The following is a 16,101-nucleotide window of genomic DNA, read 5'->3' on the forward strand; positions in this document are numbered from 1 at the left end:
GAGAACCCAACGCTCAGAGACGATTCTTTTTATTTCCAACCCTTGGGAAGGTGCGAGTTGGGCGAGGAGCTGCAGAGCTGCTATCTCAGGAGTGACCCCACAAAGGTCAACCCAAGTATTAGCACATCTCAGGGTGGAGGCAACAGGCATGGCCCTTACGGAGCAGAAGGGACAGCTCTTTATAACTGGACCATCTCTTCTCTTTCTTTGGAATTTCATTCAGTGTTAAGTAATTCTATTCATCTTGGTCTGTCCTCTTGATAAGAGGTAATATTTTCTGTGTAACCTTTTCTAAGCATAATGCCCTCTCACCCTCATAACCTCTCTTCACCAGACTTGTAAGGAAGGGTGTACTGGCTATCATTAAGAAGCCCTGTTGGTCCAGTGCATCATGCTGGGCTGCTAACTGGAAAAGTCAGCAGTTTGAATCCACCAGATGCTCCTGGGGAGAAAGATGGGCAGTTTCTTCCCATTAAGATTTGTTGTTGTTATATGACGTCGAGTCGCCTGTGACCCACAGCAGCTCTGAAGCCTGCGCTGTCCTGAGCCAGTCTCACTGAATCTGACACACCAACCCCAATTGCCCCAGTTACTGTGTCAATCCATCTCATCTGGGTTCTTCTTCTCCTGTGCTGTCCCTCCACCCTTCTGAGCATGATGTCCTTCTCCAAAGGCCAGTCCCTCCTGGCCACGCGTACAAAGTATGTGCGATGGAGCTTCAAAATCTTAGCCTCCAAGAAGAAACTTGGTTTCAGGCTCTCCTCTGAAATCCAGTGGAGGACCACCCATCTGCCCTCAAAGAAGTGGACAGAACGATGGCACTAGGGTTTGTTTGGCCATCATTGGCTGGATTAGTCATTATCATCCTGCACTGTCCAGGGTGCCCCTCACCATCCCTCCCCTCTCTCTCCTGGGCCCCTTCACTTCTCCTTGCTCTACACATATGCAAAGTTTCTTCAGGGGAGTGTTGGTGGTGGAGCAGTGAATTTTCTCTGAAATAACAAAAATTATCACAACATACAAACCATTGGTGTTATTTTCAAGGCTGGCTGCCAACTCCCAGTTTTCTTAGTATATCATGCTATTTTCTTATCAAATAGTCACTCACACACAAACACACTCTCTCTCTGTCATGTTGTTATTTAATTTCTTGGTGAACTAACTTGCCAGTCGTGGAGAACACCTCTAGATTCTGTTCTCTGTTTTGCTGGAAAGAATGTCTTGAAAGCATTTGATAGTGGGCCTAGGAAGACCTACTTACTGCTGTTGAGTTCCATTCAGTTGATTCTGACCCAAAGCCACCACTGGGGGCACCTCTGAGCAGTTTCCTGCTTTGAAGAGACGGACTAGAGCTGCCACATAGGTTTTCTAAACTGTCTTCATTACAGGAGCAGATGAATAAATGGAACCACGAACTGGATCCAAGCTGCCCTTGGGTTTGCAGCTGAGTGGTTAACCATTGGTGCATGGAAGGCTCTTTTCATTAATTGTAGGGATTTATTGCAACTCTAAGTGAAAATATCCCAACTTTGTAGCTAAACAAAAATATTTCCCCTTTTGTTGTTGTTACAGTCTGCTGAGGGGGTTCTGACTCAGTGGCTCTATGTACAACAGGAAAAAACCCTACATCTGATCCTGTGTCATCCTCACAATTTCTGCTGTGCTAAAGTCCACTGTTCTTGTTTTAGATCCTAACAAGTCACTGGAGACCTCAAGACAGCTTGAATCCCACAAGAAGCAGTAACTTCTGTACTTGTCAGAGCCTAAGAGAAGGAAGGGAGCAAGATTTTGCCTTGTTATCTCTGTCAGGTCTCAATCAGATTTGTCATCATCCCACACACACCTGACTTCACTGCTGCTGGCTTCTCCACCGCTTCCCAACACACCAATCGCTTCCACAGCAACTCATCTCAGTGTCAGGAGTGGGATCCACTCACCATACCCAACCCTCTGCCCAGCTAAACCTTCAAGTCTGTCTCAGTGAGCTCTGTCACAATCAGGTTGCCAGGGGTTCTTCAGCCAACATGGTTCCAGTCTCAGCAGTAAAACCCTTTTTATTGCCATCATCCGCTTGCAGGACTCCTCCATGGGACAGTGGACACCACACTAGGGACTTTACTCAGGCCACCTGTATCTCAGGGCCGGGTAGAGGCCCTGGAATAAGGCAACACTCAGGACCAGGCTTTCTAGGTTTTGATCTGAAGTTCAAAGCATCCCTGAAGACAACATGCATCCTTTCACTTCATCCCTCCATCAGATTGATACCCCCTTCCTGCTTTTTCTTTTTGCCCTAGACAAATTATCCTAACTTCCAATGAGTGACTAACCAGTGAGGGACTTGACTGACAGGCACACAAATTGGCAAGATGGCCACCTCTCGGAAAACCCTCCAACCTGGGACTCCTGCCTTAGAATCCACTCCTTCCTCCTCACCCCCCTTTTCCCTTCAACCTGAGACAGACCCTCAGGAAGGCTGGCCAAGCCCTGCCTCCAGCATCCCCAGCAGTGACAGTCACCATGGCCTCCAGTATTCTCATCCAGTGCAAGCCTGGAAATCCCAGCAGTTTTCTCCACAGACCAGGGTTTAAAAGACCAATGAACAATCACAGCTCTAAACTTATGCTTTTATTTTTCACATAAAGCTCCAGAAGACAAGTAGTTTCTTCTTTCCCCACCCTGACATGGCACAGCATGACAGACAGTTCAGGGGACTTGATACTACTCTTCCTTGTTTTCCCGAGTTCCAGGCCCAGCCCAAGCGAACCCAAAGCCAGACCCATGTATGCGTCCTCTGCAAATCGTAGGTGCTCAGCACGCACACAGCAGCACCAGTGCCGCTGATGTCAGGCCTGTCTGTCCAGAAGGTCCGGCTGTTGGATTTGGAGAACAAGCCTGCCAGGTGCTCCCCTCCAGAGGCAAAATGCAGGTGTCACGGCAGGCAGGTGGAGAAGGCCTCTATAGCCCAGGCTTCTCCTGTCACCAGTAAACATCCTGACTTGAGACTCGAGGGAGGAAGAATACTGAAGGCAAAGATTTTTTTGCAGATGAGATGACAAAGTGGGGTCTGCAACTGAGAACGCTCCCAAGAAAAGAACATCGTTTAAGATTCCAGACTGCAACAGGGAGATGCAAAGGCTGGGCTGAAAGAGCCAGAACTCTATTCACAGTACAACAGTCTTAACCTAAAAAAATTCAGAATTTAATATTAACAGGAATCCTCTAAGCGTCAGACCAGCTGACAAAAAGGAAAAGAAAAAAAAAAGTTCTCTATTAAACAGAACACAAAATCAACTTAATCTTCCTCCACCCCCAAACCACTAGCTACCCCATTTTAAAAGTGTCACTAAAGCCACGCACACTTGTACACACTCGAATATGCAAACAAAATACAAACGACACCAGGAAACTGTAGCAATCTTCAAGTTTTCACTAGCTTCTCGATGCTTTTTCTGTTCTTACAGAACAAGAGTCAAGCACTGACCGCTGAGTCTATGCTGTCCAAACTGCAGTTGCACAAGATCCCTTTCCTCAGTTCCTGGTGTGTTAGTCAATGCAGAAGAGTACTATCACGGTGGCAGAAGGATTGACCACATCTGGAGTTCGGCACAAGGCAAGTTACCACGTTGTCCTGCAGCTTGGGACCCTCAACTAGAAGCACCAGTCTTGTTCCCTGTTACAGTCCCCTTCCCTCTGCCCATGGGGTCTGTGCCAGAGTTTAAGTGAGGAAGTCAGAGGACTGGGGCTGCAGAGCACCCTCCTACCTGGCTCCTGGGGTGCATGGGCATTGAGGGAGAAGGGAACAAGTACAGGCCAAGAGTACTGAATGGCCTGCCAAGAGACACACTAGTTCTGTCCTACAGATTATGAAACCAGGATGCTCCCTAGAGACAAAGATGATGAAACTTCATCTCACATACTCTGGGCATGTTGTCAGGAGGGGCTAGTCCTTGGAGAATGACATCATGCTTGAAATGATGGAGGGCCAGCACAAGAAAGGAAGACCACTGATGAGAGGAACTGACTCAGTGACTGTAGCAGTGGGGTCAGGTGTGTCAGAGACGGTCAGGCTGGTCCGGCTAGGCCAAGGTTCCAGAGCCATTGTTCAGAGGGTCGCTATGAGTTATAGTTGATTCAATGACATAGAAGAACAAGAAGAAGTCTGTACTTAAACCTGAGCCAATCTATCACGAGATATCTTAGCATCACAGACTGGAAGCACTGGAAGACACCCCACAGTTCAACTTTGCATTATGCATAGAATCAATCTATGAAGAAAGCTGAAAGAAGTCTAGGGAACAGCTAGATCAACATGACAGGAGACTCTCAAGAGCGTATCAGTCCAGGATTCTGACTCCAAGAGCTTCCCTGGCTGTTGACCAGTCAGTTCATTGTTTCTGACCAGGTCTTTGACCTTCCCTTCTTCCCAGATGGTGGGAATCCCCCACACAGCAGGTCTCAGCAAGTCAGGCGGGGATTGCAAGTCAGCCGGATGGCTGAACCCACGTGTCTCCACCGACCCCTCTCCAGGGTGCAATGACAGCCTGACACAGCTGTTTCTCTTACCCTTCAACATCTCTCTGCATTTTGCCAAATAAAGAATTCAAAATATAATGGAAAAAGAAAACCTGGCAAGGACAGTTGCTGGCTTAGAAATGTGTTCTGTGTCTTAATAGTTACTCAGAAACTAACACGTGTAATCACTGTCAGACTGAGGGGTACGGGAAGGTGGGGGGATGATAGCGGCAACAACACATGGACCCAAGGACAGGAATTACACGCCAGCCCTGACCCCTTATATATTAAATTTATCTTTATAAATAGAGAATTTTCATTCAAATGACCACAATATGGGGGGGAAAGGTCAAAGGCTGAATTCTTTTTCCCTCAAGTACCTACCCAAACCCTGAACAGCTATCAAATTACATGTCCATGGCAAGGCAGAGACCTCTTTATGAAAGCCAGCTGACATGATGGTCAAGGGCCCAGACTCAGTCAGGCCAAAACACCCAATGCTCACTGGGCTCTGAGGGCCAAGAAGAAACAGTCACTTTGTGTTAGGGTTCACACCAAAATTCCTTTCACTAAAAAGTACAATTAGCATGATCTGAAATGGTTTGGCTTTCCCAAAAACACGTTTCAAGGTTACATCTATCATGTGACCAAAAACGTGCTTCCTTGGTTTTTCTGCCTCAACTACCCATTTATTGATGTGATAACTTGGTAATTAGCCTTCTCCTGGGTGAGTTTCCAAGCCACGCTGTTCAACCTTAATGTGGGAAAGGAGATTGTGAGGGTAATGACCTGAAGAACTGGGTGCCTGGATGGAAGCTTATCTTAATGGTTGGGTTTAACTTCCCTATCCCCCTTCCCCTGTCAAAAATGCATTAATTTTGAGCAATCACACCAGATCTCTTTGGTTCAATGACTGTGACAACTAACAGAAACTGGAGTAAACAGCCCTTTAGGAAAAAACCCCAAAGGGTGATGAGCCACCAAAGGTAAAAGGTGCCACGATGCTTCACAGCTCGTCCCTGGAAGGTGCAGTGTCCAGGGAGGTCGGGGGCGGCAGCGCCTCTGTGTTCTTGGCGTTGTTGTGGATGTGCCCTTGCTTCCGAGACTTCCAGGAGTGTGTTCTGTCCCAGTCAGTGGCTACCGTCTCGTTGTCCCAGATGGTCGAGGTCTCTGTGTCACTCAGGTACCCCGGCTGGCCCGTGTAGTGTGTCGGGTAGATGAGCAAGGGTTCTGCGGAGAAGGCTTTCAGGTCTCTGGATTCATAGTACTCCTTGTACTCAGCTCTGAAAGAAAGATTTGCACCGGCAGGTGAGGGGCACAACACAGGAGGCAGACAGACGGGGTGGGGGCAATGTGTGCAATCTCTTAAAGGCCTATGCGTCCATTTGATTACATTTCCCCCCATTTAATTGTTTTTAAGGTGTATCCTTTTTTAGAAAATATTTTCATCATCTTTAAAAGTGCATGTACATTGTGGGTTTTTTAAAAAATTTTTTCTTATTTTATTTTATTATTTTGTGTGTGTGTACCCTCAAATCAGATCTGACTGGTACAGGAGGAGATTTCCCCTCCTTCTCCAGCAGAGCATCTGGTGGATTCAAACCGCGTACCTCTGGGATTGCAGTGCAGCTTCTTCCCACAAGGCCACCAGAGCCCCCTATATTGTGTTTTAAAGAATTCATAGGCATTGTGTTTCATTCATGTACATTGTGTTTTATGCAGTCATTCATAAACATAAGGACAATGTGTTTACTGCAATTAGCAAATAGGAGTTGCCTATAACATTCAAAAGGGTAAAGGGAAAGAGAGGTCAAACACAAGGGGGAGCACTTGAGTCCACTAGGCCAGCAGAGACTGATGGATGGGGAAGGTGCAGGAATTGGCCAGGCGCTGAGGAGACTTGGTAAGACGGAGTGATAAAAGACATGGATTAATAATAATTCACTAAATAAAACACAATGCATATAAAGGATTGTATAAAACAGAATGTACATGAATAAAGGGTATTCTTTATAAAAAGCTTCAGTCTGTGAACACAATAATGGTTTCTTTAGAGATATTTAGATGATCTTGAGGTCTGGGTGTCGTGGGGAGACTCCTGTTCTACTGGAAAACACAGGAGCCTTGGGCGTGCAGTGGTGTGTTCTGCTGCTGATATCAGATGATCTGTGGAAGAAAACGGGGCCCTCGCCATCCATAAAGATCACCCACTGCACCCACCGCCGTCAAGTCAGTCCCAGCTCATGGTGAGCCTCCACCAGGGGTTTCCGAGGCTGTGGATCTTTATGGGAGAAGGCTGTGCATCTTTCTTGGAGGTCCTGGGAGATTTGACGCACTGCTCTTTCAGTGAGCTCCACACATGTAGCTCAATACACCACTAGATCCCCTTCCAGAAGGAACAGAACCACAGGAACTCTTCACATCTCAGACCCCACTGACACTGAGTTGATTTTGACTTCTGGTCACCCTCCACTGGCTTCTAAAGCTGTAAATCTTAACAGGAGGTGTCTATCTCCATTGGTTTTACTGGTAGACTCAAAACAAACGGCCAGCACTAACTTATGAATCCCCACAGACAGTTCTATTCTGCCCTATAGGGTCATTCTGAGGTAGATTTCACTCAATAGCATATAACAACAATATCTCAATAGGCCAATTTAAAAAGGGAATTTTTTCTATTTCCTCTCATTGCCTTTGAATCCAAACCATCTCAATGCTGACCCTCCACTGGCTGTAAATGACATGGAAAGAGATTGCTCATCTTTCTCCCATGAAGCTGCCGGTGGATCTGAGCCACTAGAGACAATCAGTCTCCAGGTTAGCAGGCAACCTGCCACTGACTATGCCACCAGAGCTCCCTCGGTCTTATGTTAGTAGTTAAAATAATAATAAAGAAATATTATAGAAAATTCCCTGTTCTTGGTACATTAGAAATCTGAGATCTTGGTGGCAGCATGGACAAGACCAATGGCATGGGCTCTGAGGTATTTATAGTTGACTTGTTTCCTGCACCCCGCATTCCAGCTGCCTGGGAGGGTAAAGGGCAGGGATAACTGGCCTCCCGTCAGGGCACCAGTACAGAAGAATGACATCTGTAAGGCTCTTAGGTCAGTGAGCGAACTACGTGTGTTTACTTCCCTTCCATGAAGGGGCTAATGATTTAATTTCTTTAACATCTAATTATGTCTCCTAAAAAGCTACGTTAAAGGCCTGCTACCTGTGACTGTGACCTCATTTGGAATAGGTCTTTAAAGATGTGATCAGTTAGGCTGACATGAGGTCATACTGGAGGAAACTAAATCTAAATCCAATCTGAGTGGTGTCTTTAGAAAAGGCAAGACATAAGAGATGAGCACAGAGGGGAGGTGGCTTTGTGACAGTGTGGAGACAGGCTCTGGCAGATTTACCAAGGACCTCGAGCCATCAGCAGAAGCTAAGGCAGAGGCATGGGACTCACTCTCCTTCAGCACCTCAGATGGAGCCAACGTGGCGGGCAGCATCATTGTTGACTCCCAGCTTCCAGAACTCTGAGACAATAACTCTGCTCTCACAAGTCACCTACATATGGTGCATTGTAACTGAGATCCCAAAAAGCTAATACCTTTGGGTTTCTTTCCAGAGGCATAGATAAATTAAATTTTTAACATATTGTACTGAGGAAGGGCAAGTAGCTGGATTTCTCCTGAGACAAAATGAATAAGACACATCATAGACAATCTTGTTAACAAAAATGAAGACTGTCTATTAAGAAAATCATTCAGCAACTGAGAGAAGGACCTGGTCTCCTGCTCTCTTCATGAAATTAGGGATCAGGGGTCAATCAGCTAGAAAGCATAGAGTTGGACCTAGGTTCTAAGAACCCATAGATAAAAGGCTATTCCTGCCTCATGGGACTAAAGTATATTCCGGCAATAAGGCTCACACTGTTTGCTAAGTGCTAGGTGAGGGGAAGACCTAGGCTCGCTGTATGAACTCTGAGCATCAGACTACCGCCCTCCATGGATACTCTGCTCAGTATTCATCTCCACTGCCCCAGACCACGCATATGACTATGTGATGGCAGGTACCACAACACCGCACTGACTCACTCACTGCCATTGACTCAGAACCAACTCATAGCTGACCCTCCTCTGCCAGTGAGTTTTCAGGCAGCTGTAATTCACATGGGAGGAGATCCGAATTGCCAGAGAGGCACCACCTTTGGCTTAGAAACACAACTAACTCCCTATGCAATCCGCCGCCAGAGCTTCCTTATCACAACACAGAAGGAGGGTCTGTTCGCGAGACTTCATTCTCCACCAGACTATAAACTCTGTAAGGATGGGAAACACTGTTTGACCAATAGTACACATATTCAACCAGTAATTAACTAAATCAGATGAACCAAAACTGTGGAGGTGCTTGGGAAGATAACCTTCACCCTGAGGTGCATTTATTTATGCCAGTAAGGAGATCAGAGTCAAGAAGAGTATAGGCAGTTTAAGGACACACTGAGTGTTAAAGAACACATTGTTCTTTATTACCCAAAGGCAGCAGCTATTCCTCCATGGGAGAAAGATAGGGAATCTCCTTCTGTGTGATTTTCTACCTCTGAAAATCCACTAGCTGACTTAGGAGGGTCAGCTATGGGGTTGGTTCCAACTTGATGGTACACAACAACATCTCATCTTTAGCGAAAGAGAGAAAGATCATCAATGAGGCGGACTGACACAGTGACTTCAGCAAAGGGCTCAAATATGTCAGAGATGATGAAGATGGTGCCGGATAGGCTAGGGTTTAGATCTGTGGTTGGGTCACTCTGTGTTGCACTCAACTTGATGGAACATAACAACATCTGATCTTCAGACACTCACTATCTCTTCTCTCAAAGTGAGCTCTGGTGGCTTAGTGGCCAGAAGTTGCACTGCCAATCTGAAGGCATGCAGTTAAAAAACATCAGCTGATCTGTGGGAGAAAGGTGGCAATCTCCTCCTGTGCAATCAACTTCCTCTAAAAACTTGCTGGAGGGTCAGCTATGAGTCAGTTCTGATTCAAACAGTACCTCACAACAACATCTCATTTTCCCTATCTTTGAAAGGGAATAATCACTTGAGTCGGCTTGTCGGGGTCATGGTTCTAGAAAGTTCATTTAGGAAAGTAATGAGTTTAGAAAATGGTAAGTAAGTACTGCCCAGAAATTGAGTAGTGTATTTCCCCTAGGGGCTGGGTCTCTGCCCACAGGGGTTGCAGGGACTTCAGAGAAACTCACACAGGATGCTTGTTGTACATGATTGGCAGGAACTCGTCCACTGGCAGCATCTTTCCAAAAGGATTGGCTCCTACCAGCTTCTGTGCACCTTCCAGGGAGATGACGTAGCCCAAGGTCCAGTACGAATAGTCAGCTTCTACCAGGTTCACCACACTGGGGACCGCCTTCTCAGGTTCTTTGACTTGCATCCTCTTCCTACCAATATAACTAAGAGGAAATGGGCAGAGGAGAAGAACACTAATGTGAATATTAGACAGTGATAAAAATGGAGCACAGGTTTGGTTTATGCTGACTTACATGAAACTTTATGCTAGATGTGTCTCATAGTACAGACATTACACACACAAAGTGCATTAGACAACCAACCACAACCCTCATCTGTCATCAATGGGATGCCGGTTTCTGCTACTTGATTCTTGGCAAAGTTTTACTGCTTTCTTCTCCCCTGGATTCATTTAGCACAACTCTCATTCTTTCTGCATGATAGACTGTGTTTAAGGCATCAGTATGTTAAGATGTATACAAGAGATACAGATATTGCTTATAAGTGGGTTTTTTTTTAAATAAAAAGAGCAAGAGTAAAAGATCTTTCAGATAATTTCTCAAAGATGGAATGGGATTTCCAGCTGTGTTTACAGAGCTTGGAAGAGGACTGGAAAAGAGAGCCAGATGTGAGAATTCTGAATGTTATTTTTATGTCCCGAGAGCTTAGCTGCTCATACTTTCTGCACAATGCTAGTGTTAAACAGAGGATAGAAGAGGTGATGGGAAAGAAATGCTCTACTGAAGGTCCCAGAACAACAAGAGTGGTTCCAAGGGGTGGGGTCTTTCTGGGAGACATTAATGACAAGGCCTGCATGGTTTCTCCCCATCAGATTCACCTAGTTCTGCCCTCTTTTCCTCCTCAGAAATGCTCCCAAGCATGCTCTATTCTCCAAGAACCTCTTCTACAATACAGAGCCCAACTCAAGTAACTGGTGGATTTTCAGAGCCTATAAACTACACAGGAGGAGACTGCCCTTCTCTTCCCCCTCCAACTGTGGGAGTAGCTGGAGGATTTGGACCACTGTCTTTGGGTTGGTAGAGCAATTCCTTAACCACTAGGCCCAGGAACTCCACTATTCCTGCCTTCCTGTAGTCTATTCATGGGTCTGTGATCTGAGGCTTTTGCCTGGGGCTTCTTTGTTCTACTGACTTGAGGAAGTGCCTGCTAGATAGAACAGTGCTTCATTTATGTTTACCTTGACATGATCTTTCTCAACATCCATGGGACTTCCCCTCATTCAGACATTCCAGAATTTACTGAAAAGGCCCATGTTCATGTTTTCAGTTCCTCTGAGAAACTCAAATGTATATTCTCTAAGCCACTGTCTTTTCAGAAGGGTCTGAATTTTCTTAGTGAATCATCAAATAAAAGAACTTCTAAAAGCACTTGAAAAGTGCCTAAAGTAACTGAGGAACTGAGTGTGTAGTTGTATTAATTTTAATAAATTAAAACTTAAATATTAAATCTGTAAATGTTTTTCCCAATTAATGTGCTCACTTTGGCAGCACATATACTAAAACTGGAACAATCCAGAGAAGATCAGCATGGCCCCTGTGCAAGGATGACATGCAAATTCATGAAGCGTTCCATATTTTTAGAACTGTTTAAAAGGGATATATGATTAGGTATTATTGTTATGACAGGCGTCCAGAATGAAGGCTGAATAGTGGAGTGGACTTAGCGGGAGGGATTGTATAACAATGAAAGAATTTTACTTTTGAAAGAGAAGAACGAACTGGAGGGAACGGGTGGGCAGGGAGAAAAGTGCAACAATGAATGAATGGAAATCCAAAATCTCTGTAAATTGTCATTAAAATTAATAATAATAAATTTTTAAAAAGAAATAAGATCACAGTGGGGAGCTTGGTCATACAAGAATGATCAGCGGCTAACCAAAGGCTTGGAAATTTGAACGCATTCAGTGGCTCTCTAGGCAAGCTGCTCCCCTTAGGATCATCACCCAGCTCATTGCCAGAGTCAGAACTAACTCATAGTTGACCCTCAAGCAGATTTTTTTAAAGATACAGATCTCAAGGGAGGAGATGGCCCACATTTCTCCCAAGGAGTAGCTGGTGGATTTGAGCTATAAGAGAGGTACCACCTTTGATTTGGTAATGAAACCCTCTACTGAAGGTACCACCAGAAAATTCATGGGGCAATTGTACTCTCTTACACTGGGTCACTATGAGTTAAAACCAGACTAACATCTAACAGCACGAAAACACTCTAACCTCAATGCCATGGAGTCAGTTCCAACTCAGAATGACCCTGTGTTGGGCTTTCACACTGTAAATCCTAGCTGGAGTAGACTGCTCACCCTTCTCCCATGGAGCAGCTGGTGGACTGGAATTTCCAGAGATACATACCCTCAGGGTTAACAGTCCAACTCCTTACACACTTCACCACTACCACTCCCTTCAACAACAAAATCAAATGCCAAACTGGAGACTTTGGGTGATACAAAAGGTTAATATAGTCAGCTGATAATTGAAAGACTGTACAGTTTATGCAGAGGTACCTCAGAAGATACAAACTCAACGAGACTGAAAAGGTAATTTCCAATTTTATCTGCACTGGAAAGAGAACCCAAATAAACAACACACTATTAAAAAAGAGAAACAAGATAGGAGGCATCACATTCCCTGTCATATCCTATTAGCCTTCATGGTCAAGACAGCATGGTACTGGTACAGCGACAAATAGATCAATGGAACAGAATTGAGATAATAGAAATCAGCTCACCTACCTATGGTCAACTGATTTTTCACAAGGAAACAAAATCAATTAAGTGGGGAAATGATAGCTTCTTTAACAAATGTAGTTGTCGTTGTTACGTGCCTCTTGTTATGTGCGTGGTGTGGGAACCACTGACAGACTTTCTTCCACACGCACTGTGCCCTCTGGCTCCTCCCTTCTGTTCCCCTTTAAAAATAGGGTTGTCAAAATTGGAAAACCAACCGCAGGAAACTTAAGCAAGATCACACACTTCACACCATAAACAAAAACCAACTCAAGATGGATCAGGGACCTAGAAGTAAAACCAAAGACTATAAAACTCAACAGAGAAAAACTAGGAACAACTTTGGAAGGCCTAATCCACAGAATGAACAGACTTTCAAGCATAATACAAAAAAACCTCCACAACCAAGAGAGAATAAAATAGATGGAATAGGACCTTCTAAGAATCAAATCCCTATATTGTTGTTATGTGCCATTGAATCGCTTGCAGCCCTGAACCCTGTTCTATCCTATGCCAACCTTATTGTGTCTGACACATCTACCCTCATTACTCCAGTCATTGAGTCAATCTATTTCATCAAGGGTCTTCCTCTATTGCACTGTTCCTCCACACTTCCAACCATCATGTCCCTCTCCAAGGACGGATCCCTCCTTGCAATATGCCCAAAGTATGTCAGACAAAGCCTCAGAATCCTTGCCTCTAAGGAACAGCCTATTTTCACCCTCTCTAGGACAAAAATGTTTGTTCTTCTGGCAGTTCATATAGTATATTCAATTCTCTTCTCCAGCACCAAAGTTCAAAGGCATCAATTCTCTTTCTGTCATCTCCAGTCATTGTCCAGCTTTCTGATGCATAGCAAGTAATTGTGAAGACTATGACCTGGATCTGGTACAGCTTAGTTACCAGATTGGCATTGTTACTCTTCAATACTCTGGAGAGGTCCCTGACAGCTGACTTTCCCAATGTAATTAATCTTTTGATTTCCTGGCTACTGGTACCAAGAGTGTTGACTGTGGAGCCAAGCAAACTAAAGCCATTAACAATTTCAATCTCTTCACCATCTATCATGATGCTGCCAATTGGCCCAGTGGTGAGAATCTTTGTTTTCTTGACATTGAGCCTCAATCCATATTGAAGGCTGCAGTCCTTGACCCTCAGCAGCAAGCACTTCAGGTCCTCCTCAGTTTCAGCAAGCAGGGTGTTGTCATCTGCATAATGTAGGTTGTTGATGAGTCTTCCTCCAATCCTGATGCCACATTCCTCCTCATACAGCCCAGCCTCCCAGACGATCTGATCATCTGATCTGCTTATAGATTGAAAAGTTATGGAGATAGGACACACCCCTATCATACATTTTTCCACAATTTTGAACCATGCTGTATTTCTCTGCTTGATTCTAATGACTGCCTCATGGTCCAAGTATGTTGTTATTGCTGTTGTTGATTGCCGTTGAGTCGAGCATGACTCATAGGGACCCTAAGAACAAAATGCCTGAAGCCTTTCTATAACTATCATCAATTATCAAAGTTCATAGAGTTTCCAGAGGCATGTTGTTTAGGAAGTGGATATCATTCTTGCTTCCAAGGTCCAAGTATAGGTTTAGTATAAGCACAATCAAGTGTTCTGAGATTCCCATTCTTCTCAGAGTCGGCCACAGTTTGTTGTGATCTACACAGTCAAAAGTCTTTGCATAGTCAATGAAAGACAGATAGATATTCCTCTGGTACATTCCACTTTCAGTCAAGATCCATTTAACATTAGCTATAATATCCCTAGTACCACCATGTCTTCTTAACCCAGCCTGTATATCTGGCAGTTATCTGCTGATGTGCCGTTCCAGTCATTTTTAGATAATTTTCAGCAGAATTTTGCTTGTATGTGAGAGTAATGATATTGTTTTATAATTTCCACATTCTGTCTAGTCACCTTTCTTTGGAATGGGAACAAATACAAATCTCCTCCAGTCCGTTGGCCAGATAGTTGTCCTCCAGATTTCTTGACACAACTTGGTGAGCACATCCAGGGCAGCATCTATTTGTTGAACTATGCCAAATGATAAGCCATCAATTCCTGGGGCCTTGTTTTTTGTCAATTCTTTTAGAGCATCTTGAACTTCTTCCTTCATCACCACAGGCTAATGCTCATACTTTGTTTCATTAAATTCTTCGGTGTCTGCCAATTCTTTTTGGTATAATGACTTGTATACTCCTCTCATCTTCTTTTAATGCTACCTGGATCATTTACTATTCTGTCCAAAGCATCGTTAAGTATTGCAACTCCAGGCTTGAATTTGTTCTTCAGTTCTTTCAGCTTAAGAAATGCTGACTAAGTTTGGCTCATTATATTTTCTGACTCCAGTTCTTCGCACATTTCATTATAATACTTTACTTTGTCTTTCCATGCTGCCCTTTGAAATCTTCTGTTCAGCTCCTAAATTCCTTCCCTTTGCTCTGGTTTCTAGGTGCTCTAGTGCAATATTCAGAGTCTCTGACATCCACCTTGGTCTTTTCTTCCTCCTTTTCCTTCATAATGACCTTTTGCATTCTTCCTGGATAATTCTCTTGATATCCTCTCACAGATCATCTGGTCTTTGCTCATTGGTGTTCAAGGACTTAAACTTGTCCCTGAGATGATTTTGAATTTAATGGGGTAAGAAGAAAATCCACAGATTGGGAAAACATATTTGTTAATGAGATATCTGATAAGGGACTTGTATCTACTATTTCTAGAATATCCAGCACCTCATCAAGGTAAAAAAAAAATCCAGTCACAAAATGGGCACAGGATATAAATATACGCTTCACCAAAGAAGACATTCAGATGGCAAACAAACACATGATGAAGAATTGTTCAAAATCCCTAGCTATCAAAGAGATATAAATAAAAACAACCATGAAAAATCATCTCACCCCAGCAATAATAACAGAGTTCAACAGAGCAGCAAATAACAAAGGTGGACGAGGTTGTGGAGAGATTGGAACTCTTATTCACTGCTGGTGGAAATGTAAAATGGAAGGTGGTCTGGCACTTTCTAAAAAAATTGGAAACAGAAATACCATTTTACCCAGCAATTCCACTACTGGAATATACCCTAAAGAAACCAGAGCCACGACTAAAACAAACGTAGGCACACTCTTGTTTATTGCTGTGCTATTCATAATAGCAAATAGACAGAGGAAACCCAAGTACCCATCAACAAACAAATGGATAAAAAACTATGATACGTTAATGCAATGGAATATTATGCAGTATGGAAAAAACAATGGACTCATAAAACATTACACAATAGAGGTGAGCCCAGAAGACATTATGCAGAGTGAAATATCTCAGTGACAAAAGGACAAATATTGCATAACACTGCGGTTATAAAATAAAACTGACATAGGGGTTGGAGGGTCATAGGAAAAGAGTGGATAGGTAACAATGCATTAGAACAGATGAGAGGACGAACAGTCTGAAAGGAATAGATGATTAAGTACAACAAAAATCAGGAATAAGAAATGCATAGCATAGTGGACTGGCGAAGGGGGAAAGGGAAGGGAAGGAAAGAAAATG

The 16,101-nt window shown here is 43.9% G+C and overlaps 1 protein-coding gene across 1 annotated transcript in view; it reads right to left on the bottom strand.

Moving 5' to 3' along the window:
• Positions 1 to 5,341: 5,341 nt before the first annotated feature.
• The window catches only part of COLGALT2 (collagen beta(1-O)galactosyltransferase 2), a 202,984-nt gene continuing 192,224 nt past the window's right edge, over positions 5,342 to 16,101 (bottom strand). The window contains exons 11-12 of the mRNA XM_006887759.1: positions 9,761 to 9,967; positions 5,342 to 5,795 (exon numbers count right to left, since the gene is read on the bottom strand). Coding sequence (XP_006887821.1) covers positions 5,519 to 5,795; positions 9,761 to 9,967 — 484 coding nt within the window. The 3' untranslated portion in view covers positions 5,342 to 5,518. The remainder of the gene's footprint in view (positions 5,796 to 9,760; positions 9,968 to 16,101) is intronic.

This window comes from Elephantulus edwardii, unplaced genomic scaffold (genome assembly GCF_000299155.1).
Source record: "Elephantulus edwardii isolate Elephantulus edwardi_28Jun2011 unplaced genomic scaffold, EleEdw1.0 scaffold00061, whole genome shotgun sequence".
NCBI lineage: Eukaryota > Metazoa > Chordata > Mammalia > Macroscelidea > Macroscelididae > Elephantulus > Elephantulus edwardii.